Below are 13,123 nucleotides of genomic sequence, written 5' to 3' on the forward strand. Positions count from 1 at the left end.
GCACAGTAAGCTGCCTTGCCAGTTATTTTTCCATCAAGCAGCAGCAACGGAATTAAGAATTAAAACTTAGACCAGCAAATTGGTATTGCTGCTCAGGCTTGAAGACAGTAGCAGAGGAGCTGAAAGGATCCTTACAAACCTATCAGAAATTAATGGGAAGATTCCTGGTAAGTGGGAGTTTAGGCAAACAAAGATTGATTCTAGTTCCTTTGTCTCCCAGGGTGTTAATTTGGGCTCAGAGAGACTACTGGAAGGAAGAGATTTTGACACAGAAAACTCATTTCTGTTTGCTGTATTGTTAGACACCCCTCCTCAATTAAAAAAGATTAATATTGATTAACAAGAAAATCACTATATTTTTGTGGTGAAAAAAATGCTTCTGGCAGTCTTCTGTTTAAATACAGAAATAAAAGAGATTGTTGGCACAAGAATAAATGGGTATATAAAAGGTTTTGTGTACATTTAATTAGAAAAGTAGAGGGAGGAAAGTGTGTATATTAATTTAGCTTTTAAAGAACAGTAAGCACGAAGACAATTTGGAATGTGATACAGGGTATCACTTAAATTCAGTACCAAGCACACTCCCTTTTCAATTCTGTCAGTTCTTAACTGTCTTGTCTCCATTGTCACTTTAACGTGAGAGGGCAAGCCTCAATTTAGATCCCCCCCGCTTTTTTTCTCTCTAGTGAATACCTAATCATCACACTGATTTTTTGACTGGGTATTGACTGTGAGACTTGCTGGCCTAATTTTTCATGTTAACAGTAATAGCAATAGCTGTTGATTTAAAAAAAAAAAAAAATTTTAAATCTGAGGTAGGATGTTGAGACATGCAGATGTATTTTGGGTTAATTGAGTAATAGTCCTCCAAGACCCAGGGCTTCTCCTTGAGATTAACATATAAAGTGATAGGTCAAAAAGCTCAAGGTCTGTTACCCTGTGAGATACTAATACCGCCACAATTAATTTCATTTTCATGATTGCATCATCTTAAATTGAGGTGAAATCAAGGATTTTTCATTTTTTCCCCCCTCCAGCTGAGTTTGACTGGCACAACTTCTGACATGGGTGTATGGAGGCTGGTACCATGGCCAAGTCAAATCCTTTTCTTTGTTCTCTGGGCCTGCTGCTGCTGATAAAGTGGTCGGCGCATGGCATTATGTCTTATTACATTTTTGATGCAGACTGCAAAGAAACGGGTAAACTCACCATGGTTACCACGATCTGTCATTTGGCAGGGCATGCCGTACTCAGCAATGGCCTCTAGTGTCTGCAGCACAGCTCTGCATATGTCGTGGGTACAGTAGACAATACAGCACTCCTGGCTGCTGAAGCGATGCAACTCCACTGATCTGACTGCTAATTCAAATCAGGAGCGATGCTCCAACTCGGCGGCAGGTTCTTACTCATAGTTGCCTGCTGCAAGTTCTTGTTTGTTTTTGTCATTCAGTGTTGACTTGAATCACTGCTGGATTCCAGCTCCCATGCTGAGACCAACTACTGTCCGGTGCAGCGCCGTATGTTGCTGGCTTTCACATCTGTGAAACTTTCTTGGTCGGCCTCTGGATTCACTGCTTTGATTTGGCACAGCGCATTTCTAGTAGGGTTTTCTTTCTTATCTAGACATAAGCTGCTGTGTTAGTTCCTACAGACCAAGCATGTGTCATTGCTTAAGTCAACATAATCTGAAACAATCACTAAATTATCTGCACTTGTATTATCATTAACTGATATGGTGGTGATAAATTGTTTTTTGTTTTGCATGGACTGCAGCTAAGGATTCCTGGGCCTGATCATGGGAGTCCTTGCCTTAATTCTGAACCGGTTTGGAGCTCCTAGGTCTTATATGTGACTGCTTGCAATAACAGTTCAGGAACAAGTCTTTGCAGGATGGGTCTTTTTGTTTTATTGTACATGAGGAAAAAGTGCTTAAGTCTTTCTCTGCTTAATTGAGGTAATTAAACCTTCCTACCTTGCAGCACAAGGGGCTCATTAATGTTTTTGAAGCATTTTGAAGTCCTTGGAGGAAAGACGCGATTTGCTGTTGTGTCATGTTTGCTAACTGTTGAAATTCAGTCATCTGGACTTGAAATATTGACTGAGTTGTACATACAGAAATTTTACAATTGTGCATGTATTTTGAGCTGATAATGTGAAGAACTAGTTCAGAGAATAGCTGACAACTGTGGTGTTCCTTCACAACGCTGTACTCTATGTGTGTGTTGTTTAGTTCTTGGGGATTTCACTATGCTTTAGCAGAATGTGACAGTTAGCTCCATGTGAAACCTTAGTGACGGAAATGCAGATTGTAATACCATAAAATTTAGCAGCTTAGAGACAAAGAGAAACCTTGTTTTTTCAGGGTGACCTAGTGACCAGCCCAATTTGCCTTTTTTAGGATTTCACACCTGGTTAACTGATAAAAATTAAGAACACCCTCTCTTCTTGTAACAACAACACCACAGTGATATCCTGTGATTAATTCTGAAGTGGGAAGAGACTTCCCAACTGAGGACAAGAGTCTGTTCCACTATGTGCAGCAGCGCTTTTTACAGTGTAACTGCTGGCTCTTTCTTTTTGTAGTGAGGGGAAAATAGGAACGGAATCACTTGCAACGTTAAAACAAAGCTAGAGATTTACATAGTTCTGAGCCCCAGTGACTTTTAGCATCAGTTTAATTTAGATTTAAATGAAGGCTGGTAAATGAGATCTGTTCCTCATAGGAAAGACAGTTGGGAATTTTCAGCAAAGGAGTTTGTAAGGGGGAGATTTTTTCAGACAGCAGGCAGTCTGTGTCTGTGCCCACAGGCAAAGACAGCAGCATCAGTGGATGCAGGGGCACTTCAGCTGCAAGAGTGAACAAGTTGAATGGTGCAATGCTCCCTTAGTCCTGAGCGTACAGTCTGTAACCAGCACATCCTCTAGCACTGTTGGGAAATGGGCAGCATAATTAAGCCCCCAAAGAAAAATCTGAAAGTTGTTTGTCAAACCTAAATTCTTAACCGTTGAAGGTGAGGGGGAAGAAGTGTTTTGATTGCTCGTTTCTGGAGCAGCTTGTCAATGATCACATTGGAGTCTGTTTCTGAACTCTTAGTTGACTCGAAACCCTCTAGGTCTGAGTATAATCTTTTACAACTTTACAAAAGGTAACCATCACCCAAAGTAATGCTACTTTGCCTTTGTTTTACTTACATAACACAATTTGACTGGCTAAAACCGTTTGATACCACACAAAGAGGAATAATGGTAGCACTCTTCACCTCCCATGTCATACAATGAGCAGCAGATCTGATGTACCTTAACTGACTGTTCCCTAGGAATAGTTTGGGCATTGGCTGAAAATAGTACTGAGGGTAACTTGCATTGACCATGTGATGACACTTTGAGTTGCAAAATTACTTTCAGATAACTTGCACTGAAAAAGTAAAAATAGCACAGTACATTAGAGTCATCTATGTGGAATGTATATATGCAAAAATAGGGCTCCTTAATATTTACAGTTTGTCTAGGCAGAACAACCTGTCATGTTATACTCTGTTTCACTTTTAGGCAAACAATTTGCACTGATAATGTTGCAGGCTGTGCTATTTTCAAATGTACAGCAAATGTTAGAGAAGCATTAATTTAACCATTCTCTTCCTTGCAAATAGTGTGACTCTGAAATGGCATTAGTGGGCTTAGACAAAGATGAGCAGTCACAGCTTTAGAAAAAAGCAATCTAAAATGTGTCCCAGTATAACAGATTAATTAATCTTTAGATAATAACATTTTTTTTTCTTTTCTCTCTCCAGCTGGGAGTGTTCACTCTCCCTCTACAAGTATGGCAACATCTGCGCAATATAGACAACTTATAAATGACTACGGACCCCCATCTCTAGGCTATACACAAGGGATGCAGGTACAGCTCTGCTGCTTGTTTCTCTTTAATCAGATCTCTGACCCTACTTTTGCATAGTAGCATGGATTGTGGCCTGTAATCTGAGGTGTTCCTCCCTCCCACCAAGATTTGAAATCAAACCCAAATGGCAGACTGATTCATCACACATGTCTTGGGATCAAATTAGACTAAGCAGTGCTGAGTGAGATTGGTTACTAATTAACTGTTAGTCCCATCCCTTCTGAGTCACAGTGAAACATGTCTTGAGTTATGTTCTGATAGTAAAGGGCTCTAACATGTATTAAAATTATTTGTTATAAAATGAATATTCCTGTAATGTTTTTCTTTGGCAAATTTATACTCTAAAATTTAGTCTCATGAAGTCTGTGTCCTCTGGGCTGCTTCAGGAATCTGGTGGTAAACTTTCTGTGAAATGTATTTGACTTAATAGGATTTCCCGTATCATCTGGGCAGTTTTGTGTATATCTGTTTCTTACTCTCCCTGCCTACCTAACTTCCCACAAAATACACACCTAAACATTGATAAAAGCAGAGAGAGAGTTAAGAACGCAGTTCTCAGTTTACTGTTCTTGCAGGACTGTTTTAACTTCTGTTTCACCTAAGGTCCCAATCTTGCAGGTGCATCCTCCCAGTTGATCCTGATTTTTGAAGGACACGTAGCGTTGTGTCCAACTGGAGCAGCAACCACAAAAAGAAAATCCTGTTTATGTAATAAACCTGAAATCTATTTTTTTTAAAGAGTGGCTTCCAGGGTTATTTCTGGTCCTCCATGAATTTCCAGTTACTGTTTGTTGTAATTGTTTTGGTTTTAGCAGTATTTAATTGAGATTAATCTACTTTCGACTACAGGGTACTAGCAGCAGTCAAGTACCACAAAGCAAATACGCAGAACTTCTAGCCATCATAGAAGAATTAGGAAAAGAGATTAGACCCACATATGCTGGGAGTAAAAGTGCGATGGAGCGGCTAAAAAGAGGTAATGTTTAAATTTATTTAAAGAAAAAAATAGTGTCACAAACACTTTGTGCATTGACTGCTTGCATACAGTTTCATGACAGTGGTTTCCTTTGAAAGGAGACAGCTGTCTCGAGCTCATCAGTAAACTAGGTGTATTCACAAGCAACTGAAACCTTGGGATACTCTATTCATGCTGTATTTGATAGATAAACCAGTGACCAAACATTTCATGTGCAAAAGGGGAGTTTCAGTTAGTAATTCAAACCTTATTTTAGTACCCTTAAGGTGTCTGACCTTCTTCTAGGTGCCTGGTGGCTAACTTGCCCCTTCAGTTCCCTTTTCTCCCCAGTCTCCAAAATATACAATCAAGCATTGTTTACTTTTTCTCATATACGTCCCTCATCTACTTGACCCAAGGGTCTTTACTAAAGTGCGTTTTGCCTAAAGAAATACTCTGTTGTGCTAATTCACAGTAACGCTGGTGGAGAGAAGAACTGGAATAATAAAAAAGGTTGTCAGTGAAGGCTGTTCAGACTGAGATGTCGAACGTGCATCTTCCTCCTCTCTGTGGAGCATTGGGCTGCTTAGGTGCCATTACCTGTTGTCAAGTAGATGTCATTAATAGCAGGGACGTAGAAGCTTTTAGGCCTGGCTGATGAGGTCTCTCTAGCTTTGCTTTGTCAGCTAAAAGGGGTAATAAATGCCCTTTCCTTGCAGTGTAAAAGAAACCCCCGCATGCCCCACTGCTGACATCAGCTTGACATTGTCCTCTGCAGGGGACGTGCGAGGGATATTTCTGAAGGAGCAGTGGGACATTCCACCGCTCCAGCTCCTGAAATGACCCTGAAAGGCCATCGACCACAGTTGTGCTGGCAGTTCTGTCCTTTGCCAGGATAATGTAGTTACCTTTTCCTCCCTTTCCTTGGTCCTTGTGCTATGTTTGGCTCATGCATTCAACTCTGAGCGGGAATGTTACTGTAACAGACTAACTTCACCACCTTGCAAATCCCCCTTACATTTACCCAAGACTACAAAGCTTTATTTAAGGCTCAACCATTATGGGAGAGTAATATATCTGCCATGACGTGCAGTAAAATGACTAGTAGCTGTTCTGGGAAAGGATGCAATAAAGTCTGCTGATGAGTGGTAAGTGGAATCTGGCCCAGCTAAAATCAATGTTGCTGGAGTCTCTCTTTATTGCATTGCCTGAGTCAGTATTAATAGATCATGAATGGCAATAGGCTAATGGGGACAACTTGAGAGAGACCGGGAGAGATGCAGACGTTCTCTGAACTGAATGGTTCAGTTTGGTGAGGAAAAGTTGTTTTGCTGCTTCTTGCAGTGAGTATTTAGTTCGTTGGCTAATGTAGGTTTCAGATTCAATGCTGCCACTGTGATTTGCCAGTGTTGCAAAGGATCCTAAATAAATACTTTTTGCTGCCATCTTTTGGTCACAAACATACCTCTCTTTCCATTTTGGGAGCCTAATGGCTGCAGGAGCATGTGCAAGTGTGAGAGCAAAAGTGACTGAGGGTAACCACGTGACTGCAGCCTCCATGGCGGCGTGGAGGTTATTCCTGAATAACGTCCCTGTCCCCAGCTCCACCTGCTCCTCAGCACAGAGGCTACTGACCTCTAAAATTGGCCAAATTCCCAGTGTTCTACATAATTCAGGGTAGTTCTGCTGCATAAACCGGGCGTCCTGCCACCAGATCCAGATCTAATGCACTGCTTTGAGTACGCCTTTCTGCATCCCACAGCTGTGGGATGCGGCTTTACTTGTCTGTGTCAATTTAACCCTCTCCAAAGTCTTGCACCCATGAAGTCCCAAGGCAGTACTCCTTGGATGTAAAGGCAGTTGCTGTGATCTTGGCTAGCAGCCCTCTAGAAACAGAATCAATTGTCTACAAATAGAGATTAAACCTCATCTATTGCCTTATTGTCCTTTCTCCACCTTGTTAAGGAGCAGGATTGAACAGAGAAATGGCCTTCTATCTTGTTCTGTCAGTAAAATACAACCTTGTTTGTTGCAGAAAAATCTGTCCGTCTCTCATTTTAAAATGAATCTCCAGCTCTGTTCTTTCAGCAGCTCTGTGAACATGAATCTAGATTTAGTTCCAGGATTAAGAATCAAGGTCCAGATTGCTGGAACTCAAGGCAACAGGACTCGTCGTGGAAAATTCCACATTATGTCTATCAGATGAGAGTAGATATGGCAGCATGTAAAGTGGTGATGATTTACACTGGGAGCTGAGCCAGTGTTAGGAGGTAACTTTTTGCACACACCATAAAATTTTCTTCTTACTCTTATGAGAGACACAACTTGTGTTTAAGTAGTATTATGAAGGCTTGGATTTTGATGCATGCTCTCAGAGGAGAATTATCCCAAGGTATTAAGACTTCTAGAGCTTGCTAAAGTGACTCCCCAAGTAACTTTGTATTTTTTTCACTCCACTGTAGCAAAATAACTCACAGGTAGGTAAGATGATTTTTTTTTTTCTTTCTAGTCAAGTCTCTCATTTTAAATAGGCCCACACTGCACATTAAGATATACCTGTCACTGCGGACCTTCACATCTTATCACGCTTTGATTCCTGGTTTAAGTCCCTTTTCAATTTATAATGCCAGGTTGGGAAAGCAAACTTGTTTAGCAGCAGCTGATGTTTGGGAAGCGAGGGATCTCTTCCTTTTCTGAGGCATGCTGTGGTAGCCTTGGCAACTCAGGACAGAAATACGTAAACGTTTCTCTGAACTGTCATTGTAAGTGTGACCTGAATGAGATAATTTAAAATATGTCCAATTCTTTTGCAGGCATTATTCATGCTAGAGGATTAGTTCGGGAATGCCTGGCTGAGACGGAACGAAATGCAAGATCCTAGCCCACTAATTCAGTTGCAAGATTTTCCATCTCTTAATGAAGAAAAAGTAACACTTATTCCTTTTGACTCTTGAAACATTCAGACAAATTCCTTTATTTTGAATGTTTTACCTTTCTTGTTTTGCCCTTACAAAAATGTATAGTTAAGAATGAGAAAACAAGGATTTTTCAACTTAATGAGGGTTTGCATTTTGTAAAGACATTAAAACTCCCTAAAATGTTTCTAAAACATGAAAACTGAACTGCATGCAGAGGAACAGTTGCATTCTGTTTTTTTTCCTTTGACTGTATTCACTTAACCCCAAACTGTCAATCCTTCAAAGTTTGACATAAGCTCTAAGGATTTTTTTTTTTTAATAAATGCAGAATAGCATGCTGTACCTAGTAGTCTGCTAAGTCACAAATTGTCATACAGCATAGACCCTGCTTAGAAATAACCTTCCCTTCCTCTTATTTTTCCTTTTTTGTTCCTTTTGCATAAACATTTGCATGACTGTTAGTGCTTTGAAGTCCATTTAAAGTGCATGAGTTATATGGGAAATAGGGAAACCTATTAAATAATAACAAGGTCCTGGAAAGCTAATTTCTACATTAAGGCTGGAGATTTCAGTTTAAAGTTTGCCAAAAAAAAAGAAAATTCTGGATAAATTACTAAAACTGTTATTTGCATCTTTGTATGTATTTATTACTTGACGTAATAAAGCTTATTTTCATTAACAATTTGTATTAAAGCTATGTACAATCACTTTAATCAGATTGATACTCCATCAAGAACTCGCAACAGGTAAAGATTTAACCTTCATGCAGGAGGCTCAAGTTCAGGAACAGACAAGGGGACGGGCCTGTAGATTGCTGGGCAGTTTCCATCCGTGGTACAGTCCAGATGCAGGCAATCTCTGTAAGAAGGCGGCACAGTTGCTAGTAGTCTCCATTGCTTTCAAAATACTGTTGAAGGTGAGAACTTGGTGGCAGCCAGTGAGGGTGCTGTCCAAAAATTAGAGAAGTTCTGGTTAAGCAATTAAAGACTTCTTAACAGGATCAAAATAGGAAAGTACAGTTCACTAGTGGCTCCAAAGTAACAGTAACAAAGAAAAAGCAGCTGTATGTATTTGCATAAAATGGGAAACTGTCAAAATGAGTGAAGATACCAAAATGCCCAAGGTTAACTGCAGCATAGCATAAACATAGTAAATGACTCTCATTCACTATCGTACAATCAAATCTATATCCTAAGGAAGATGGGATATCTGGGATATCGAATACATATGGACCTATGAATACTTGAAGAAAATACAGTATTAAGAAGCAAAGTTAATTACTTCACAGCTTGGATGAGCTGGATTCTGTTGCCTTGCGAGGCAGCTTCCAACACGTTGTTCTTTATCTGTGATGACCCCATTCTACCTTTGAACTGGAAGAACACAACTGACCAGCCCTCACTTGCAGGAGGGCTTTCTCCTGCAATGATCGTCACCACTCTGGGTGAGATCTGTAAAGTGTCTCTTTAAATTTAATTCAGAATTGAGCGGGACAGAGCCAACAAATCTGAAGGAGGCAACCAGTGACTGGTGTCTCTTCTGTCATGTCTGTGTACCCCATCAGAACCAGTGTCTAAACACAGTCACTGTTTATAAAGGATTTGTGTCAGTAGAGGCATGGGCTGAGGAAGGATGAAAAGTTATAAGCTTCTAGGGCTGTTCTCCCCATGTATTGGAACTCCTACGAAGCACTGGAAGGTACCATCTGGGCAGAAGGAGAGCTATTGAATTTTTTTTTTTTTGTCTCCATTAACAATGGTGGAAAGTTGATAATTCCTTTTCAACAAGGATTGGTTTATCATCTTCTGAACTTGGCAGAAAAACCGATTGCTAAATGTGATTAATGAGATGATAGCAGACAGAAGTAGGAATACATGACTGCTTTTATGACTTTGGTTTTACAGTAATAGCAGGTCACTACTCAGTATTTCAGTGGTGCTTATGAAGCCCTACATCATCTGTTAGTTTGAAAACTGTTTAGGTATAATGACAAACGTTTCCCTTACCCTAGAAGGGCAAGTCAGTTATTTACATGTTTGTTTCTTATCCAACTGTTGCATCTCTTTAAAATGCTTTTTCCTTTCTAGATTTTCCTTTGCTCTTCTTTTTTTCTCCTGCTTCTTCTTCTCTGATGCTTTCTTCTCTTTAAAAACATCACTATCTTCACCTTTGTAGAAGAGGTCAACTTTCTCCTGCAGTATTTCTCTGGCTATCTTTCGGTTCTGCTCCACTGATCTTGTTTGATGACACTGAAGAAATACAATAGGGCATTTTTACTGGAACTTTAACCTGTTTATTATTCTGCTTTCCTTTTCAGTCTACATATTCCTACTACAGCACAGAAAATCCGCCCCCCGCCCCAAGCCAAGAGCATCCTCCTACCAAAAACTGCTGGGACTTTTGTATATTTTGGAGAGGCTGACTAATAATTATTTGCAGCTGTAAGTTGTCAGACTGGGTTTTGCATTAATCTTTAATTCTGCCAGCAAACAAGATTGCTCCTGTTACCTTAGAGGGCTGCTTCTGAGTTTAACTTAACTGTGTTTCCCTTAGTGATAAGGAAGCAAAGATTAATTTCAAAGTATTAATCCACAAGAAGTAGGTAAGAGCAATGCTTAAAAAGAATGCAAGTGAATATGATCAACTTGTTAAGGAAAACACTGTAACTAACAAGAGGGAGAGGAATGTGACAGCTGCCATTGAAAGAAAGGCAGCTACAATGAAGATACGTTTTATTGAAAACTACAAAATCGTGCTGCACGTCAAAGCCAGGAGGATCAGCTCTGACCTCAAGTTTATTTATCTACTGATAGCCAAAACTGCTTCTTGCTGAGATTCCTCACAATACATATCAACTTTTCCTCCATGACATTTGCACTGTGATTATGCTTTACTATGAATGGAAACTTGGAGGACGTAATGCAATTTGTAATTTAATGAAATAAAATCTAATTACCTTCACTACAATCCCAGATGGAATATGCTTCAAGACAACACAGTTGTTTGTCTTATTTGTGGCTTGACCTCCCGGGCCATCACCTCTTACAAACTGTTCTTTTAATTCTGCCTCAGTTAGTCCAAGGAGATCGAAAGAGTTTTTCTTTCCTGATGCCTGAAGTAAGGGCACTCTGGGCAGAGAAAATCGCTGCTTCCTCAAAATCCACGATCTCCATGATGGTGTTCGTACTTCTCTCAGTAAGAATGTAAAATGAAATAAACTTGGAACATTCATACAGAAATGAGGACACGGTTTCTCTGGAATGAAACCTGAAATAGAAGTGGGGAATGAAGTTTACCATGAGAATCCTTGTTTTAAGATGATCTAGTTTAGCTGTATGGTGTGAGCGATATTTTGGTAATCAGATTTCTTTTCAAGGATATTTGAACTGGTTTCATAGACATTTGCCTTGAAATATTTACCATTCTGAGTGGAACTTCAGTTCTCATTGCAATTAGGTTTCTTAAAATAGTCAAGATTATTATTTTGTTGTTGAAAGGGATCTGGAAAACAGTAAATAAATTAGTATTCCTACCAACACTTGAAAAATATTACAGGTATCTAAAAAAAAAGGGGAGGAAAGAGGATATTTCTGTCTTGCAGTCAGGCCTGTGCCATCTGACTGGGAAGCCTTTGCCCACATTCCACTCATGGCCAGGTTTGTGTGTTGCTGGCAACTGTACCTGCAATTCACATGTCAATACATGCTTGAACTACACTGGGGAGGAGAGGTGAGGGTGCAGGAATCCTCCTCTGAGGTTGCCTTAAACAGGGCTCTGAACTACTGACAGAAACCTGCTGGAAGAAGCAGCAAATTTACATAATGTAACTGGCCTAATAGCATCTGGGCTTCCCATTTTCGCTGGCTTACAGTCACAGAGGTGGAAGGAAAACAAAATAAAACAAAAAAACAACCCCTAGTAATACTATATGTAGAATGTTTCTGTCCCAAGGATATGGATATAACAAGTCAGATCTGGCAGAACAGAGATTGAGTAGTTTAAACATGTCAGAATGCAAAGATGGATTTTTACCGGTAAGAACGAGGTATGACTGCTCAGTCAAAACAGACGACTAACAGTACACAGCAGAACTCTGGTCTGTATATTTACAGTTACAGACCCATTTATGATTTTGAGTTCTGAGAATCCTTTTTAATGCCAGGTTAGTACAGGAAACTGTAATCCTTACCTAAACAGATTACATGATCTAGACTTGTCTTTTGACCTTGGTCCGTTACAGTTGTTTCTGAATTTTGAGGTCAAGTTCTAGCATGCACAAGATTTGGTGAGTAGTCTAATACAACAAGTGTAGAAAATTCAATTTCAAATCAGAAATGTTCTTTATGTTGATCCATTAACAAGCTTGCCCATCCTGCTCTACTCTCATAACTTTATATATAGTCTATATAGATGAAGGAAAAAGAATCGAGGAGTAAGCAAACCACCAGGTTTTCAACTGCTACTTCACATGCTGATATTTCCCAGGTCAAGTTATTAGAAAATGCAGAAAAGGACGGATGGATGCATTATCCTCATGGAGAATGAGGAATGTCAGCTTCTGCTGCTGTCAGAACTCTTCAACAAGGCATTAGGTAAGCAATTAAAACAATACATGCTGTTATGCTTGAAATATTTTATTTGATTCAAAAGAAAATACTTTATCATGTGAAGAAGTGGCACTTAGCAATAAACATCCATAAAAGTTGAACATAGCTATTGAAATGAAAATAATTTTTAAGAAAGCTTTTACTGGCAAGTGAAGATGTCCACTTGGTGGCACTAGAAGGTAGCAACAGGGTTTTTTTTGCTGGGGAGAGAAAAAAAGGCAGGAAAAAATAGCAGAACTACTACCTAGTCCTGAAATGAGACTTTACTCACCAGCAGGTCTCTGCCCGTGTAATGGAGCCAACCTGCCTGATCTCAATAGGTAAGTCAATGTAAGAAATCGTGTTCACTGTAAGCCTACTTCTACTACTTGATACTACAGCTATAAAGCAAGACTGAACCGCGAAGACAGTCAAGTTTTCTCGAGATTTCCCTTCGCACGGGAACTGTCCACACGTCTTACAATGAAAAATTAATAACGCTATAGTTCTAACAACAACAAAAACGCTGTGCTTAGGAGATTCTTAAGCACAGAAGAGCTGTCTCAGTAGGAACGCTAATCCCCCGGTTTTTAAATAGTTACAGAAGCGCCCAGCCGCCCTCAGGTGGGACAGCGGGCAGCCGGACGCACCGGCGGGGCAGCGACACCCCGCGCTCCGGAGAGTTGGTTAAACTGTGTTTTAAAAGCAACCGTATATGCTGAAAGCCCTGCACAAACCACAGCATTTGTTTTCCCGTACTCCCGGG

At 40.0% G+C, this 13,123-nt stretch overlaps 2 protein-coding genes across 3 annotated transcripts; one reads left to right on the top strand and one right to left on the bottom strand.

The window, feature by feature from the left end:
- The first annotated feature begins 3,662 nt into the window (after positions 1-3,662).
- On the top strand, positions 3,663-7,990 carry CDK2AP1 (cyclin-dependent kinase 2 associated protein 1). Of its 2 annotated transcripts, XM_009880262.1 has the most exons (4): positions 3,663-3,685; positions 3,790-3,898; positions 4,748-4,874; positions 7,667-7,990. In XM_009880262.1, exons 1-4 carry the CDS (start codon positions 3,663-3,665, stop codon positions 7,732-7,734), a joined length of 327 nt encoding a protein of 108 aa, XP_009878564.1. In that variant the 3' UTR covers positions 7,735-7,990. The 2 variants fall into 2 exon arrangements, with proteins under 2 accessions (XP_009878564.1, XP_009878565.1); XM_009880263.1 differs by lacking the exon at positions 3,663-3,685 and having other exon boundaries at positions 3,761-3,898.
- A 1,805-nt stretch (positions 7,991-9,795) lies between these two features.
- On the bottom strand, positions 9,796-11,003 carry LOC104282257 (chromosome unknown open reading frame, human C12orf65). Its single transcript, XM_009880339.1, has 2 exons — positions 10,728-11,003; positions 9,796-10,020 (listed from the first exon to the last, which is right to left on the bottom strand). The coding sequence occupies exons 1-2, from the start codon at positions 11,001-11,003 to the stop codon at positions 9,796-9,798; spliced, it is 501 nt and encodes a 166-aa protein (XP_009878641.1).
- Positions 11,004-13,123: the final 2,120 nt, after the last annotated feature.

Source organism: Charadrius vociferus, unplaced genomic scaffold (genome assembly GCF_000708025.1).
Source record: "Charadrius vociferus isolate BGI_N301 unplaced genomic scaffold, ASM70802v2 scaffold332, whole genome shotgun sequence".
Taxonomy (NCBI): Eukaryota; Metazoa; Chordata; class Aves; order Charadriiformes; family Charadriidae; genus Charadrius; species Charadrius vociferus.